The sequence below is a fragment of the Dasypus novemcinctus genome, chromosome 19 (assembly GCF_030445035.2).
Source record: "Dasypus novemcinctus isolate mDasNov1 chromosome 19, mDasNov1.1.hap2, whole genome shotgun sequence".
In the NCBI taxonomy this organism is placed as follows: domain Eukaryota; kingdom Metazoa; phylum Chordata; class Mammalia; order Cingulata; family Dasypodidae; genus Dasypus; species Dasypus novemcinctus.
Window position 1 is genome coordinate 40,846,062 of NC_080691.1, and position 16,607 is coordinate 40,862,668.

The 16,607-nt window shown below is 41.3% G+C and overlaps 1 protein-coding gene across 16 annotated transcripts in view; it reads left to right on the plus strand.

The window, feature by feature from the left end:
- The first annotated feature begins 5,830 nt into the window (after window positions 1–5,830).
- DEPDC5 (DEP domain containing 5, GATOR1 subcomplex subunit) overlaps window positions 5,831–16,607 on the plus strand; it is a 132,483-nt gene continuing 121,706 nt past the window's right edge. For 3 of the 16 annotated variants that reach the window (XM_058281709.2, XM_058281708.2, XM_058281710.2), the window contains exons 1-7: window positions 5,842–6,030; window positions 6,693–6,810; window positions 10,250–10,337; window positions 11,080–11,126; window positions 12,324–12,409; window positions 13,070–13,153; window positions 14,590–14,639. In XM_058281709.2, coding sequence (XP_058137692.1) covers window positions 6,753–6,810; window positions 10,250–10,337; window positions 11,080–11,126; window positions 12,324–12,409; window positions 13,070–13,153; window positions 14,590–14,639 — 413 coding nt within the window. In that variant the 5' untranslated portion in view covers window positions 5,842–6,030; window positions 6,693–6,752. Of the gene's footprint in view, window positions 6,031–6,516; window positions 6,811–7,210; window positions 7,319–10,249; window positions 10,338–11,079; window positions 11,127–12,323; window positions 12,410–13,069; window positions 13,154–14,589; window positions 14,640–16,607 lie in introns of all 16 variants that reach the window. The other 13 variants (XM_071209899.1, XM_071209901.1, XM_071209897.1 and 10 more) reach the window with 10 other exon arrangements.

Here is a 16,607-nt window from a genome sequence, read left to right on the forward strand (position 1 = left end):
TGAATAATGAATTAGATACTAATAAAAAAAGGTATAAATAACACTGGTAAAAAAGCAAAAAGATTCATACCACCAATGTGGATCTGGAAATATTCACAGAGGGAGGCTCTGTGAAATTGAGAGATGGAGTGTATCAGCTAGCCAAAGGAGTGCTGATGCAAAATACCAGAAATTGGTTTTTATAAAGGGTATTTATTTGGGGTAGGAGCTTACAGATACCAGGCCATAAAGCATAAGTTACTTCCCTCTCCAAAGTCTCTTTTCACATGTTGGAGCAAGATGGCTGCCGATGTCTGTGAGGGTTCAGGCTTCCTGGGTTCCTCTGGGCTCAGCTCCTGTTTTCTCCACAAGGTCAGCTGCAGACTATCAGGTGAATGGCTCTGTCTCTCTCCCTGGGGTTTCTGCCATGTCTAAGGAGCTCTCTATTCCTCTGTGTTCTTCTGGCTCAGGTCCTCTCTTCCCGGGGCTTGCTTCTCTTTCCTCTGTGTGCTTGCTTTCTCAGGCTCCAGCTTAAGACTTCAGCATCAAACTCCAACACCAAAACTCCAACATCAGAAACCCCTAACCCTGGCCTTTGCCATGCCTTTTATCTGAGTCCCTACCCGCCAAAGGGTGGTGACTCAATGCCCTAATGACATGGTCCAATCAAACTCTAATAACAACTTAATCACGCCCAGGTACAGACCAGATAACAAACAATCCAATATCTATTTTTGGAATTCATAACCATATCAAATTGCTACAGGGGGGAAGGGAGTCCTAGGGGGAGAAGACTGGGAGAGCAAGAATGGAGCTAGAGAAGCAAAGAAGGGTGGAGGAACAATGGAGTACAATGGGAAGTCCCTGAGACCTTGGTGAATCTTTTGACTCCTTCGGGTCTCAGTTTCTTTTCTTTCATTTTTTTGACAATGCTCTTTATTTTTTTTTCCATATTTTTTTTCTTCTTTATTTTCTTTTAAACGTTGCATTCAAAAAAATATGAGGTCCCCATATACCCCCCACCCTACGCACACCACCCCTCCCCTATCTACAAACTCTTCCATCATTGTGGCACATTCACTGTACCCAGCGAATACATTCTGGAGAACCGCTGCAGCACATATACAGTGGTCCACATTGTAGTCCACACTCTCCCCCAGTCCACCCAGTGGTCCATTACAGGACACACAACGTCCAGCATCTGTCCCTGCAGCACCACCTAGGACAGCTCCAAATCCTGAAAATGCCCCCACACCATATCTCTTCTTCCCTCTCCTGACCATCAGCAGCCACCGTGGCCATCCTCTCCACATCACTACAATTTCTTCCCTTACTAATCACAATAGTTCCCCAGCAGAACACCAGTAAGTCCACTCTAAGCCATACTCTGTTCCTCCATCCTGTGGACCCTGGGATGGTTATGTCCAATACCCCTCTACATCAAGAGGGGGCTTAGACTCCACATGGATGATGGATGCAATTCTCCTGCTTGCAGCTGTAGGCACTCTTGGCTCCCTGGTGTGGTGGTTGACCCTCTTCACCTCCCTGTCAGTTGGCCAGGATAAGTCCAAGAAACCAGAGGGTACGAACTGCAAGTCTTCTGAGGCCCAGGGCCTGGCCGTCACATGGACAGTTCTGATCAGTTTTCTTATCCATCTATGAAATCAAGAGAGTTGGACTAGAATGCTTGCTAAACTTCCTATTAATGTGAATATACTCTGATTATAAATGATGTATTTATTGGGTTCCTAGCCCTGCCTAGGACTAGGGTGAGATATATGGGGAACTCATCTTGGGCATAAAACCTAAGGGGGCTGCCAAAATGCTCATAAAAGGGGACACAGTCCTTTAATGCAAAATTTTGAGGTTATCAATAATGGCGCTATGCATAGCCATATTGGAGCCTGAAGCAAAAGGAAAAATTGGTAATATTGAACCTGCCTTTATTTTAAATTTTGATATTTTGTTCATCATGGACTTTTCCATTGTTTTTTTTTTTAATACTGCAGTAAAATATTCTTTTTCTTGCTTACCGTGCTCTTGGCGACCCTTAAGTTTTGAATCCTGAAGCAGACATTGGCACTTTAGAACCAACCCAGCTCTTTGTCCTGAATTAGGCAAAATGGGGTTCAAAAGAAGCATCAGGAAGCAGATTTGTCTCAATGGATAGAGAGTCTGCCTACCACATGGGAGGTCCAGGGTTCAAACCCAGGGCCTCCTGACTCATGTGGTGAGCTGGTCCACGTGCAGTGTTGATGCATGCAAGGAGTGCTCTGCCACGCAGGGGTGTCCCCTAAGTAGGGGAGCCCCATGTGCAAGGAGTATGCCCCATAAGGAGAACCACCCTGTGCAAAAAAAGCGCAGCCTGCCCAGGAGTGGCACTACACACATGGAGAGCTGACACAGCAAGATACCGCAACAAAGAGAGACAGATTCCTGGTGCCACTGAAAAGAATACAAGTGGACACAGAACACACAGCAAATGGGCAGAGAGAGCAGACAACGTGGGGGGGAGGGGAAATAAAAAATATATATATATATCTCTAAAAAAAAAAGCATCATATATATTATTCAGTCCCCTGAAAATCAGAGGAGAGCCAGTTTCATGAAGAATTCCATGCTTTTGGTTAATGACATCCTACATTTACATAGCACTTTTAATTTTGAAGATATAATTATGTTCCTCACTTCATCTGGCCTTCAGATATCCTGTGAAGGAGGAAGAACATGTAATTTTTAAATTTTTATTTTTATGAGGGCAGTTTAATCTTGATTCCTAAACCAGACAATACACTACAAAGAAAACTTTATATACCCATTTCACTAATAAATATAGATATAAAAAATCTTAAATAAAATATTAAGCTAATTGAATCCAATAGTGTATTGAGAAATGAATCAGGGTCAAGTAGGTTTTATCCAAGAATGTAAAAATGATGTAACATCAGAAAAATCTATTAGTATAACTCACCACATCTGTGGACTCTCAAAGAAAACAGAGTTTAAAAATGCTGAGGGGGGAAGCGGACTTGGCCCAGTGGTTAGGGCGTCCGTCTACCACATGAAGGTCCGCAGTTCAAACCCCGGGCTTCCTTGACCCGTGTGGAGCTGGCCCATGTGCAGTGCTGTTGCGTTCAAAGAGTGCCCTGCTACACAGGGGTGTCCCCGCGTAGGGCGTGTGCCCCGTAAGGATGAGCCGCCCAGCACTAAAGAAAGTGCAGCCTGCCCAAGAATGGCGCCGCACACACGGAAAGCTGACACAACAAAAAGAAACACAGATTCCCTTGCCGCTGACCACAGCAGAAGTGGACAAAGAAGAACATGCAGCAAATAGACACAGAGAACAGACAACTGGGGGCGGGGAGAATTAAATAAATCTTTAAAAATAAAAATAAAAATGCAGAGGGAGCGGCTGTGGCTCAAGCAATTGAGTGCCAGCCTACCACATGGGAGGTACTGGATTTGGTTTCTGGTGACTCCCAAAGAAAAACAAAACAGACAATGAGCAAACAAATGAGGAAGCCATGCGGAGGGGGAAGGGATTTTTTTAAATGCAGAAAAAAATATGTGATGAAGTTCTGTGACTATTTGTGATAAGAATTCACAGGAATAAAAAAGGAACTTTCTCAGATTGATAAAAGCTACATACAATTAAGTTTGATGGTGTAAGTAATCACATTCTCTTTAAGATCTGGCACAAAACAATGATTCTGTTTAGCACAAGGGACATGTGCTTTTTAATCCTCATGATGAGGAGAAATTTGAGAAAAGGGAAGTCTCTTCTGCAGGGCTACACAGTAAACACAGGCAAACGTGCAGATGGTTATAGTATTGCAGACCCAAGGTGGTTTGGATCCCCCAATCTGGGCACTACTGGCTCCTGCCTCTCCTAACCTTGACCTACTTTAGACAAAACAAAACAAAACAAAACAAAATGCAAAGGTTGTGAAGGTTTTTATGAGTTACCAAACTAAAAAGCAAAATGACTGCATTTCTAAGATATGACACCAATTATGAATCTCTCTCAGGAAAAGAAACAGTCTCCTGAAGGCTAAGAAGAGAGAATTCTGTTAGTTCCCTCTGGGATAGGACTTTCTATCAGCCACTGCTGCTAAGGACAGAAAACAAATAGTAAGTTCCTTGGAGGTCCTGGGGAGTACTGCCTGAATTGGCAAGGCAAAAATTTGTTTTGAAATGTATCCTTGAACACTTATCTGTTGCATTTTATTATGTTTTTCTTTAATATAAAAATGTTTACCTTTATCTAATAACTAAATTATTTAACTTTTCCAGAATCCTAAAGTAAAAGTATCCATGTGTATTACTCAGCCAAAGGCATGTTGATGCAAAATACCAGAAATCTGTTGGCTTTTATCAAGGGTATTTATTTGGGGTAGAAGCTTATAATTACCAGGCCATAAAGTATAAGTTACTTCCCTGACCAAAGTCTGTCGCCATCTGTTGGAGCAAGAGGGCTGCCAATGTCTGCAAGGGTTCAGCCTCCCACTTCCTCTTAAGGTTCCACATCCCAGCTTCTTCCAATATCAGCTATAGTCTGGGATAAGTCTCATCTTTCTCCTGGGGCTCATCTCTCTGGGTTCAGCTGCTCTGCTCTCTCCACAAGGTCAGCTGAAGACTACCAGGTTTCTCTCTTCCTGGAGCCTCTGCCATGTCTATGGAGCCATCTCTATTCCTCTGTGTTCTTTTCATGTGTGTTCATGTCTCAGGGCGACAGCATCAAAGACTCCAACTAAGTTCTCTGCCATGTAGTTTTCTCTCTGAGTCCCCACTCCTTTGGGTCAGGGACTCAATGTCCTACTGATGTCACGCAAACAAAGCCTTAATCATAATTTAATCAAGTGAAACCTCTGAATCCTGTACAATCTAATATGCCCAGATGAACAGACCAGTGCACAAACATAACCCAGTATCTATTTTTGCAATGCTCAAACAATATCAAACTGCTACACTCATGTTTAAGGAAGCTATTGCTTGCCTGGTAGTAGGGACCCCCTTAGCTCCCCTCAAGTTCCCCTGTGGTATGTGATGCTTGTTTTTTTTTCTTTCAACATTTCTGCTCCACAATTCTGAAAGGTGGAGGTTTCTCGGGAACCATAGGCCAATTAGTTGAAGCAGGCAACCTATCAGGAAGTACTTGGCCAGCGCCAAGCACAGTCCCCCTAGCTTTGAGGGGTTTAGGATGAGCCCTGGGTGAGACATGAGGATGCTGGTTAAACTCTTGTATTCGGGGCCAAATCGGATTCTTTTGGGTGAGGAACCATCTTTGCTTCCTTCCAAGGAGTTTCTTCTCCCCGGTCTCAGTTTCCCCATTTGTGAATTACTACGTTTCATTACAAAAGGATGCATATAAAAAGTATGTAGTTAACATTGTTATTAGTAACCAGAGGGGCAAGGAACTTTATTTGGGGCATGGAGGGTTGGAAAGAGCCCCAAAGTGGCCACTTCCCAGCAGAGATCATCACACGGTCTTAAGGGCTCGGCCCTCTGCATTTTGCGAAAATTCTCCCAGAAACTCTCCTTCGTGCCCCGCAGTAACTCTGCGAGCCGAGGCGAGGGTTACTAACTTCGTTTATAGACGAGAAAAGTGAGGCTCTCTGACACCCAGGGAAACGAAGTTCTCGACCACGAACATATTCCGAAATGTCTGGGAGAAGGACGGCCTTTCCGTGACCGCCGGCCATCCGACCGGCTGGCGGGAAACGCGTGGGGGCGGACTGAGGCCAAAGCCGCACATCACGCCCCGGCCCCGGCGCGAGCCCCGGATGAGGAAGTGGACGGCCACCGAGATGAGGCGGAGGCCGGGCCAGAGTGGCCCGGGGACGGTGTGGGCGGGAGGGGGCGGGGTCTCTCTGGGGGCGGAGCCACCGGTGCAGCGCGGGTTCTCAGGTGAGAGTTCCGTCGCCCGTACGGAGGCGCCGGCGTCTCGGGCTCTGTGCGCGTGGGCGATAGTTCGAGGAGGTGTGCGGCACTTGGCGAGGGTCCGGCCCGCGTGGCCTCGGTCCTGGGCCGGAAGGGGCTCCGGAGTCGCGGGTGAGTGGAGCTGCCCGCTCCGGGCCTGGGCTGAGGGGACGTGAGGAAGGGGACCGCGGGCAGGGTTCGAGTCCCGCAAGGCCCTATCCCAGACCTGCTGTGTGCCCTTGGGCAAGTCACTGTCGCTCTCTGAGCCTCAGCGGCCTCAGCTCTGAACTGGGGGGAGAATTGTCCGCTGAGTTAGTTCTATTGGAGGTTCTGAGAACGACCCCCTGCCCAGGACAGTGCCCGCTAAACTAGAACGGAGGGGATGCCTCTTAGTCTCTGAGTGACCTTGGGCGAGTCCCTTGCTCTGATCTGGCCCTCTCTTTCCTCATCTAGACAAATCTCTTTTAAGATCTTCTCAGTATTTGGGTGTTCTAGATTTAGATGAAGGCAACTAGTAGCACCCCGTTCACTCCAAGTCTTTTTTTTAGAGGTGTGATAAAAGGCATATCGTCTTGGAGTTTGGGTTAGACCCTGGTTCGAATTCCCCTTGTTTCCCAGATCCAGTGATGCTATTTGTTCTCATCACTCCTTGTAATTGGAGAAGTGATTTCATCCAAGGATTGGCGCTGCCTCTCAGCTGAGCTATGCCGGTATTATTTTCACTGGCCTGAAATCAGAGTATTCGCAAGGAAAAGTCTGACATTCCAGCCTTTTTGTTTGTGTATCGTCAGCAGGGAGGCAAGATGACTTCTCTCCCTCTGGCTTGGAACAGCTGAAAGAAACGACTGGACAAGATGAGAACAACAAAGGTCTACAAACTTGTCATCCACAAGAAGGGCTTTGGGGGCAGTGGTCAGTATTGATTGGTCTTTGGGGCTTGTGTAAATTGACTGGGGTTCCCGTGCTTTGAAAATTACACAGTGACTCATGAGACCTTTGGGGCTACACAGGCACCTTAGCTGAGTAAACCTGCATGTATAATACAGAATTGGGGAGGGTGGTAGGGTGCGAGAACACAAGCATTTGCATTTTGCCCTCAAACATTTGCACATTGTGAATGTTCCCAGTTTACTCCCCTTCACTTGTTTGTTTTATTACATATTGTATATGTTGAATAAAATTTTAGTCCAGCATTCTTTTGGCAGATAGGAGTTATTAAAATGTTACTTAAATTTTTCACATTGAGAGAGAAGTAGTATAAATATGCACAGGACAGGTGTGATCCAAGTGTGAACCATTGCTTGGCTCCTAGGCAGGGTGAGAAGGGGCAGGATGCAGCATGTTGTCCTGAATTAAACTGTAAGTACTGAAACCAGGATCCGAGTACCAGCCCTGCCTCTAACTTTTCCTGTGACCTTAGGTAAGCCCTTTGTTTGCCTTCTCTACAAATTTAGAGGTTTGACATTAGCTTTTGTGTTTTTTTTCCTACCGTGAGTCTATAAATCTGCAGAGTAGAAAGCATTTAGTAGTAAGATTTTTTTCCCTTTCATAAAGGAATAATTATTCCTTTTGTCCTAACAACCTCCTTTTCTTCAGAAGTTGGAATTAACAACAATAGTTTTTGTTTTTTTTTAAGTTAGCCCGGTAAAAAGAATTTATTGGGAAAGTGGGAAAAGAACAGAGTTTGCTGAGAAATGGGAGAGAAGGGTGGAAATATGCACCAAAATTTGGTACAGATTCCTCTAGGCAGAGAGAGTGAGATTTGGCTTGCGTGGTTACCTTTTAAGCTGTTATTACTCCCCTTGTTAATGCTAAGGGGAGGGGCCCCAGCTGTTATTGGTTACCCCACGAATGGTGGGGGCCAGTGGTGAGGCCTGTTTGGAATATCTGGGGCTTCCCCTCAGCCCCAGAGATATTCCCAACTAGGACTTCAAGGTCAAGGTTAAGAACACTAGTCTTCAGGGAAACGGACTTTGGCCCAGTGGTTAGGGCGTCCGTCTACCATATGGGAGGTCCGCGGTTCAAACCCCGGGCCTCCTTGACCCGTGTGGAGCTGGCCATGCGCAGCGCTGATGTGCGCAAGGAGTGCCGTGCCACACAAGGGTGTCTCCCGCGTGGGGGAGCCCCACGCGCAAGGAGTGCGCCCATGAGAAAAGCCGCCCAGCATGAAAAGAAAGAGCAGCCTGCCCAGGAATGGTGCCGCCCACACTTCCCGTGCTGCTGACGACAACAGAAGCGGACAAAGAAACAAGACGCAGCAAATAGACACCAAGAACAGACAACCAGGGGAGGGGGGGAAGTTAAATAAATAAATCTTTAAAAAAAAAAAAAAGAACACTAGTCTTTTTAAAATTATACTTTGGTATGCATTTTCTCCTATGATAAATTATAAGCCTCCCGAGGGCAAGGACTGCTCAAAAAGGATAACAATAGTTTTTATATTATAGGGTATTGTGTGAATGAAGTAAGATGATGTATATAAAGCGTTCAGTAGAGTGCCAGGCTCACGGTCAATAAACAAAGCCATTATCATTTCTTGGACAAAGATATAGCAGGCATTGCTATATTTAACATACAGTTCCTGCTAAAATAGACAATCTGTTGTTAACACTATACTTTGTTGTTGGGTAGAATTGAATAGAAAACAGAAATTACTTTGGACATTGGGAAGAATACAGTGTATACAATATATCCAAGTCCATATTTTCAAATGTACAAGACAAAGGCACCTGGATATTGTACTATTCTTCTGCAGGACTATAAATAAAAATACAATCAACAAATATTTATTAGGTGTGTCCCTGGGCCAAACATGAAGATGAATATCATAAGGTCCCTTGTTCCTAAGGGGATTTCAGCTTGATGAAAGAGACACACATGCAAAAAGGAGATGATAAAACAAAGGAAAACAAAATATATGTGTAGGGAGTGTAATTCAGACTATGGGAATTAGGGGAAGGCTTCACAGAGAAATTGGCATAAAACTGTTTGATGGAAACATATCAAATCCAATTTGGGATTAACCCAGTGCTTTGCTTTACTAGGCTGAATTTTTGTCAGGCTCTGTTTGTATTTGAAATTCAGATATACTTATTTGTCCTGTCTTTCCCCTGAGAATAAAAACAGGAAAACAGTCATTCCACCTTTTTCGTTCTCAGCTTGTTATATTTGGGGGTTGTGGGGGGCAAGGAGATAAATGTATGAAACCATGTCTTCCCTATATTTTGTTAAGGGTCTCATTGGACCCTGACATGAACTGATACTGTAAGGTTTGTGCTGATCAGGTATTGCCTTCCAAAGACCAGGCCATTTTATTTGGTTTTTAAAATTTTTTTAAATTTTTATTGTAACATACAAATTCAGAATTTCTCATTTTCACCCCTTTCATGTCTATAATTCATTGATACTGATTACCTTCACTATACTGTGTTACCATTACCTCCATCCATCACCAAAAATTTCCTTATCCCAAACAGAAAGTCTGTACCCATTAAGCAATAATTCTCTATGACCTACTTTCCCCCACCCCTGGTAATCTGTTATCTACTTCCCATTTCTATGAATATGCTTATTCTGGGTTTTTCCTATAAGTTCAGTCATAGAATATTTGTCCCTTTGTGTCAGCTTATTTCATGGAGCCTGATGCCTTCATGTTTCATATCCTGTGTCATAACTTCTTTCCTTTTTATGGCTGAGTAATATTCCATTGTATGAATATACTACATTTTGTCTGTCCATTTCCCTGTTGTATTTGGCTTGGTTTTATGACATGTGAGAGGTGGTAGCTTCAGGTAGAAAACCCTGGACTTCTAATGGGTCCTGGCTGTGCTGATACTGGCTGTCTATTCTTAGGCAAGTTACTTTATTTCCCAGATTATTTCCTCACTTCTTGTAAATGCAAAGATTTATTGAGAGGGCTAAATGACAGTGTATTGGGAAATTCTGTGAACGCCTTTCAAATGTAAGGAACGGTGTTGTATCTGTGGGATCCAAACCATTTTGTTCCTGGTATATGCTAGGTATATGGTATTTGAAGGAGTGAAGAGCTATCCTGCGGAGGCCTAATTTCTAAAGTCCAAAGGTTGCTTTTACCTTGGGAGCAGTTGAGGCAATGGGAAGAGAAGGCTCTGGAAACAATGGTTCTGTCCCACTCACCTACTCACTAGCACTGTACTCCTGTGTGAATCCTTTAGTCGTTGTAAACCTTGGTCTGAAATGAAAGCTCATTGGTCAGATTAGGGTAGGAATACCAATTGATGGCATTATGGGGACCCAGTGTGAGACTGTATACAGCATACCTGGCACCTGTGTGAGTGTATTTGCTGCTTGAGATGATGGAACTGTCTTTCAGATGATGAGTTAGTCGTGAACCCCAGAGTGTTTCCTCATATCAAGCTTGGAGATATTGTAGAGATTGCTCACCCCAACGATGAATACAGGTGAGTATCTGGCTATGGTCAAGGGGAGCTAGTCAGCTCACTGCTTCCAAAGGATAGTTCATCTAAGGGCCTTGAAGGGGAAGCAGATGTGGCTCAAGTGCTTGATTTCCCACCTACCACATGGGAAGGCTCAGGTTTAGTTCCTGGTGCCTCCTAAAGAAGACCAGCAAGACAGCAAGCTGGTGTGACAAGCAGGTGCAGTGAGCTGATACAACAAGAGACACAGGAGGAAAACATAATGAGTGACTCAACAAAGTAGGGAGCAGAGGTGGCTCAAGCAATTAGGCACCTCCCTCCCACATCTGCGATCCTGGGTTTTGTTTCCAGTGCCTCCTAGAAAAACAAGGAAGACAAACACACACAGCAAGTGGAAACAAGGGAGTGGGAATAAATAAATAAATAAATAAATAAAATAAATTAAAAATAAAAAGTCCATGAAGGGCAAGATAGCTCTTTGCCTTTGGATAAAAATATTGATGACCTCTAGAATTTGATAAACCAATATAATTTTTTAATTGGTCTGTTCTTTCTATTAAAAAATAAAGCTGAAATGACAAGTCTGAAAAATTTTGTAGCATTTATCTATTTCCTTTAGTGGAAGTGTAAAGTTTCTTTGTTTCTAAGGGAAGTTTCTCCGGTGGAAGTGCAGTAAGTTACAATATGTCCAAAGGGATGTTTGCCTTTTGATGGGCAAGAGGGCTGGTTAGTTACTTCTTAACTTCTTTGTTGCTTTCTTCTCCAGCCCCCTGCTTTTGCAGGTCAAGTCACTTAAGGAAGATTTACAGAAAGGTAATATTTCTGTCTCTATTCTCTGAGATTTTTTTTATTTTACTGTCCAAGAAACTGTAAGAGTCCTGTTTTTGCCATCTCGGAATGAGGCACATACGTGTCTTATAAAAAAAAAAAAATTGTCAGATATCACGACTGCCAAAGAATACTCCTTTGCCAGCCTCTTGAAGGCACTGAAGAAACAATCTTTATTTAGAGTCAGTAGGAAAGTTAATTTGAAGATGTGAAACTTCATACCTGACTCAAAAAAAAAAAAAAAAAAATTGGCAAAGCACACTTTCCTAAGTTTTTTTCACAAAATATTTGTTGAGTGGCTACTCTGGATGGGAAGAAAGATAACAGGGAAGGAAGCATCTACTGATGATTGCCTACTACTTGTGCAAGGCACTGTGCTTGGAATTTTTTGTAACCTATCTTTATCTTTCCAACAACTCTTGAGTGAATGAGGAGGCTTAGTCTCAGTGAGATGAATTGATTTGCCTGAGTTAAAAAGTTAGTAAGTGGAGGAGCCAGGGTGTCTTACTCATTCCGCATCCAAATCCTTTCTTTTTTCCTATAATGACTATACCATGGCGATCAAGGAATCAAAATGTGAATTGAAAGTAAGTAAGGTAATCCCCTAGATAGTACTTAGGAGGAAAAAAACAAAACCAAACTCTGCTTTTGTACTATAGGACTTTGATGTCAACTACTCTTTTTTATTTCAGATTGATGGGAAAACAATCTGTAGAACCCAAATTCTAAGATTTCTATAAAACCCAGATCCTAAAAGTGTCCTTCCTACCCTCACCCTACCCCTGCCACCTTTTTTGTCTCTTATTTAGCAGTCTTAAGGGCTTGTTGAAAATTCTGTTTCTTCCTTAATTACCACTGCTACCTTCATTCCAAATGAGAAGAGATATCTTTCCTCCTTTGAAACTTCTTTGAATTCATGTGTGTTGCTTTTTGAATTCTTTATTTTCTCTCTCACTTGTTTTTTAATTGCGTAGGTCCAGATCTTATTTCATTTGTTTATCTCATCTGAAAAGCAGAGAACATATCTTTCTTATGGCAAATCATCAGTTATGTTGCCCATTGAATGTCTGAATATTTATAGATTAAAATATAACTGTATTTAACCCTTAAAAGGAAAAAAAAAAATTTTTTACCTATCATTTCAGAATGCGTTATCTGGTCTGAATTTCTTTTCTCCTTCAGAAACTATCAGCGTGGACCAGACAGTGACTCAAGTGTTCCGGCTAAGACCTTATCAGGATGTCTATGTAAATGTTGTAGACCCCAAGGTGCGTATCTTTTTTCTGGACTTGAATGTCTTTTTTGGAATGATTAGAACATTCCTCAAGATTAGGTCCCTAAGGAAACAGTGTGTTACCTAAGTATAATGTTAGGACTATTAAATCTGTCTTCATATATAGGTCATTTAGATTTTAACTAGATTGCACTTGAACTCTTCTTTTGAAGTTTGTCCTAATAAGATTCTGCATGTCTATGTGTTTATGAAGCTACTTGTAAAATTTTCTGTTAAGAACCTGAAAGTTCTTTATATACATTCTCACTTTTTTCTTGAAGTGATGCTATAATAGGAGAAATCTTTGCCCAGAAGCTATTATTGACATTATATAGGGAAGTAAAGCACACCACTCAATGTCATATCTGTGTGATGGAATCAAGACTAGAACACAATTAGAACTCTGGTTCTCATTACTCTTTGCCCTAAACTGTTTTACTGCTGCTGTGGGATCTGTTGTATACTTATCACCTGTGCTAAAAAACCTTCTTTAGCAGGTTAAAATTCTATTTATCAGGATTCTGCTACTGAATAGTCTGCCGGTTTTTTTGTGTTTTTTTGCATAATAGTTTTTCCATGGTGAGTGGGCATTATCCCATGACTGTGCAGTATGGCGGAGTAATTCAGAGAGAAATGTATTTGATTATCCTTTTAGGATGTGACCCTTGACCTAGTGGAATTAACCTTTAAGGATCAATATATTGGCCGTGGAGATATGTGGCGACTAAAGAAAAGTTTGGTAAGATGTGATTAAGTAATCTGTGTTTATTATAGACATTTAGAAACTCTAATAGGAAGAAGAGTATAAAATCATTTCTAATTCTGGGATCTATAGACAATTATTATAAACACTTTGTGTATTTTTTTTTGTTTTCATCATTTATGAGCTTTGTTTTCTCTTGTTTATTGTTACAAATTTTTACTTTGCATTGTAGGTTCAAGTGGGAAATTATAATATTTTATATTTGAATCTTTCATTTGTTTTCAGATTTTCACTTGATCTCATTTGCTCCTCACATCTTCTCTTTGTGGAAAGCTATAATTGTCCCCAATTTATAGATGTGAAAACTGTTATTTCAGAAGTTAAGTGAGTACTCAAGGCTAAACAGCTAGAAGCAGTTTACTCTGAGCTAAAAATCAAATCTTGTAGCTCCCAGGTTAGCCTTTTTTTTTTTCTACACCCTTCTCCCATTTTCTCTATTTCTTTAAAATTAACGTTTTCCACTTAAAATGATTAGTACTTAAGAATTGTGAACTGGTACTGAAAATTCTCCTTATTGAACTTTTCCTATACTAGGAAACAATAAAGTATAGGTAGGATTTCTATACAGTGTAAATCTTAAGAAAAAAATAGCTTTTCTTATTTTTTATTTGGTGGCGGAAGTTTCTTTTCTAAAATGAGAGAGAAAACGAGATAAAATACACTCCATTTATGTGATTTACAAATGTAGATATATATTTAAACTTGGGTAGGTATATTTACAAAGCCAGCCGCTTATTATCCACCTGGTCTTTACTATTCGTCTAGGCTTGCCAAACTATTAAGACCTACTATTTTATCTGCCCTAGCAGGTTTTCCTATGGAGTGTATCTTTTATTATTGTTAATTGAACTTTGGGTTGTTAGAGAAGATTAGAAGCCAGGAGACCTTGCTTGTGACTTTTTTTTTATTAAAGAAGTGGTCTTTTATTTTTAAGATTTATTTTATTTATCTCTCCCCTTCCCCCCTCCCATCCCCAGTGTCTGCTGTCCGTGTCCATTCACTGTGTGTTCTTCTGCGTCTACTTGCATTCTTGTCAGGTGGCATTGGGAATCTGTGTCTCTTTTTGCTGCATCATCTTGCTGCATCAGCTCTCTGTGTGTGCAGCACCACTCTTGGGCGGGCTGCGCTTTTTTCACGCGGGACAGCTCTCCTTGCGGGGCACACTCCTTGCGGGTGGGGCACCCCTACGCGGGGGGGCACTCCAGCATGGCACGTCATTCCTTGCATGTAGCAGCATTGCGTGTAGGCCAGCTCACCGCACAGGTCAGGAGTTCCTGGGTATCAAATCCTGGACCCTCCATATGGTAGGTGGATGCTCTTGTCAGTTGAGCCACATCTGCTTCCCTGTTTGTGACTTTCCATGGCCTTTATGTGATGTTGATTTTTCTCTTTCTTTTTCTCTTTCCTCTTAGGTCAGCACGTGTGCCTATATTACCCAAAAGGTGGAATTTGCTGGCATCAGGTAGGTATTACATCACTCTTGATTTATCATCTTGTAAATGGGAATCTAGTGTAGTAACCAGGTACTTGAGGCAGTGACATTGTAAGCAAATGGATGTCCATTTAATAAATACACATTAGCTTAAAATGTGATTGTTGTAGCTAGAACAAAGAAAGAAAAAATATACTGTGGTAGTTTTAAGATTCATGGAAGAAGTCGCCAAAGCTACTTTGTTCTGTAATAAAGATAGGGGAGTAGATTCATATAATTTTTAAACTGGGAAAAAACCTCAGAGGAACATATTTAATCAAATCTCGTTTTACATATTAGGAAACAGGTTTGGAGACGTAGATGAACTAGGACAATGGGTGCTGATTTGCTGCCTTTTAAACTTTATTGCAGTGCTCTTGATTTATTAAAATTATTTCTAAATTTCAATTTGTAAAGGGAAGGAAAAAAGGAACTTTTTGAAACCCTTGTTTAATTCTTAAGTACAACAATCACATAGGAAAGCATTCAAAACAGTTAAAAAAAAAGTACACAGTAAAATATAAATCCTTCTCCCCAGAAGCACCCTATATCTTTCCTGAAATTTACTGTGTACACACAAGCGTATTTATGTCTAGTTGACTCACTTTAGTGACATTATGGTTGAACAGTGGGTGCAGGTGATACAGCTTGATCCCCCATTATAAAGTTCCCCAACACACCATTCACCTAATGGTTTCATCCATTGATGATTGTTGCAAGATGTTGATTTTCTGATTCAGTCATTCCTTCTACATTTATTAGCCATAATCCTTTTGTAAAAATGAACATAGTATCATCAACTAGGACTGCTTAATTATTCCAAAATAAGGATAAATAAATTTAAAAAAATAAATCTTTAAAAAAAAAAAGGATGAATTTTTCCAAAAAGGGATATTTCAATGATTGTTGGAGGGTCAAAAATGTTTTTTAAAATCTAAGCAACTACCAGGGGCAGTTGGAAGGAGAATGGGAAGTTCATGTTTAATGAGGACAGAGTTTCTGTTTGGGGTGATGAAAAAGTTTTGGTAACAGATGGTGGTGATGGTACCACAATATTGTGATTGTAATTAATACCAATGAATTGTATTCTTTCTGAATGTGGTGAAAATAAGAAATTCTGTCTTGTGTAAATGTTACCATTAAAAAAAAAACTAAGCAACTGAAGCATTGCCTAAGAAGTGACTAAGTCTCTGACAGAACAAGAAATGCCACCTAGATTCATGCCTTCCAAAACCAAGCTAGTCTCTTTTTATAGGTGGTGAGCTGGAGGAGGCAGGAAACTTGTATTCTAGTTCAGCAAGTGCTAATGCCTACCAGGGTGGCCTTGGACAAGTCATATAATCTCGCTGAGTCTTCTCCTCATCTCCAAAATGAAATGGTTGGTTTAGAATCTTCCTGTGAAGGACCAGATATTTAAGGCTCTGTGGATCACATAGGTCTCTGTCCCATATTCATCTTTGTTTTTTCCAACCACGTAAAATGTGAAAGCCATCCTTAGCTATGGGCAATACAAAAACAGGAAGTGGGCCAGATTTGGCCTGCAATGCTGTAGTTTCCTGAGCCCTCTCAAGTCCCTCACAGTCTTAAATTCCTTGATTCTGTAATTACAGCTCATCTTTGTATATGCAAAAGCCCTCATACACATGGCTACAGAAAGAGAAATGAGGACCCCCAGCATAATGCCAGTTTTAGACTTAATCACTTTTAAAGATATCTCCTAATATTTTGATTATTTGTGGTTAAATGTGGATCATAAACCTTCTACCATTTTTTCCAGAAGAATTGTTTAAGTCTTTCTATACTAGGTCAAAGGTCACTTTTTTTTTTTTACTAATTATAGGAAGACATGCATATTTAAAAAAATGATTTGGGCCTCCTACTAGGAAAATAAAGTATAGCCATTTATTTGAATACTTAAAGTAATAATAAACTATTAAAGAATTTTCCTCTAATTTAGCC